Source organism: Mesitornis unicolor, unplaced genomic scaffold (genome assembly GCF_000695765.1).
Source record: "Mesitornis unicolor isolate BGI_N332 unplaced genomic scaffold, ASM69576v1 scaffold5227, whole genome shotgun sequence".
Lineage (NCBI taxonomy): Eukaryota > Metazoa > Chordata > Aves > Mesitornithiformes > Mesitornithidae > Mesitornis > Mesitornis unicolor.
Window position 1 is genome coordinate 12091 of NW_010196975.1, and position 412 is coordinate 12502.

At 64.6% G+C, this 412-nt stretch overlaps 1 protein-coding gene across 1 annotated transcript in view; it reads left to right on the top strand.

The window, feature by feature from the left end:
- Positions 1-412, top strand: part of LOC104543931 (doublesex- and mab-3-related transcription factor B1-like) — a 4953-nt gene that overhangs the window by 114 nt on the left and 4427 nt on the right. Inside the window, exon 2 of the mRNA XM_010188651.1 lies at positions 12-269. Within this exon, the coding sequence (XP_010186953.1) occupies positions 12-269 (258 nt within the window). The remainder of the gene's footprint in view (positions 1-11; positions 270-412) is intronic.

The following is a 412-nucleotide window of genomic DNA, read 5'->3' on the forward strand; positions in this document are numbered from 1 at the left end:
GCGCGGCCGGTGCGACAAGTGCGCCCTCATCAGCGAGCGCCAGAAGATCATGGCGGCTTATAAGGCCCTGAGCCTGCAGGAGCCCAGCCCCCCGGCTGGGACGGCCACAGGGCCTGCTCGCCCCGGCAGAAGCCCTAGGGTGGCCGGTGCCCCTGAGCAGAGCGGCCAGGAGGGGATGGAGGACACCCAGCCCAGCAGCAGCGACAGCAGAGGTATGGCACGCAGAGGACCACTGCCGCCTCCCAGTGGCCCTCCCTTCTGCGACTTCGGTAGGGGCCTGTCCCCAAAACCTCTTCCCTTTCCCACCATCTTTCTTTCCGTGTTCATCTTCCTCTCTCCTCCATCAAACACTGCCACTTGTGTGGTTTGCACTCTGATTCCTCGGGCTCCAGCTCCCCAGAGAGCCATTCCT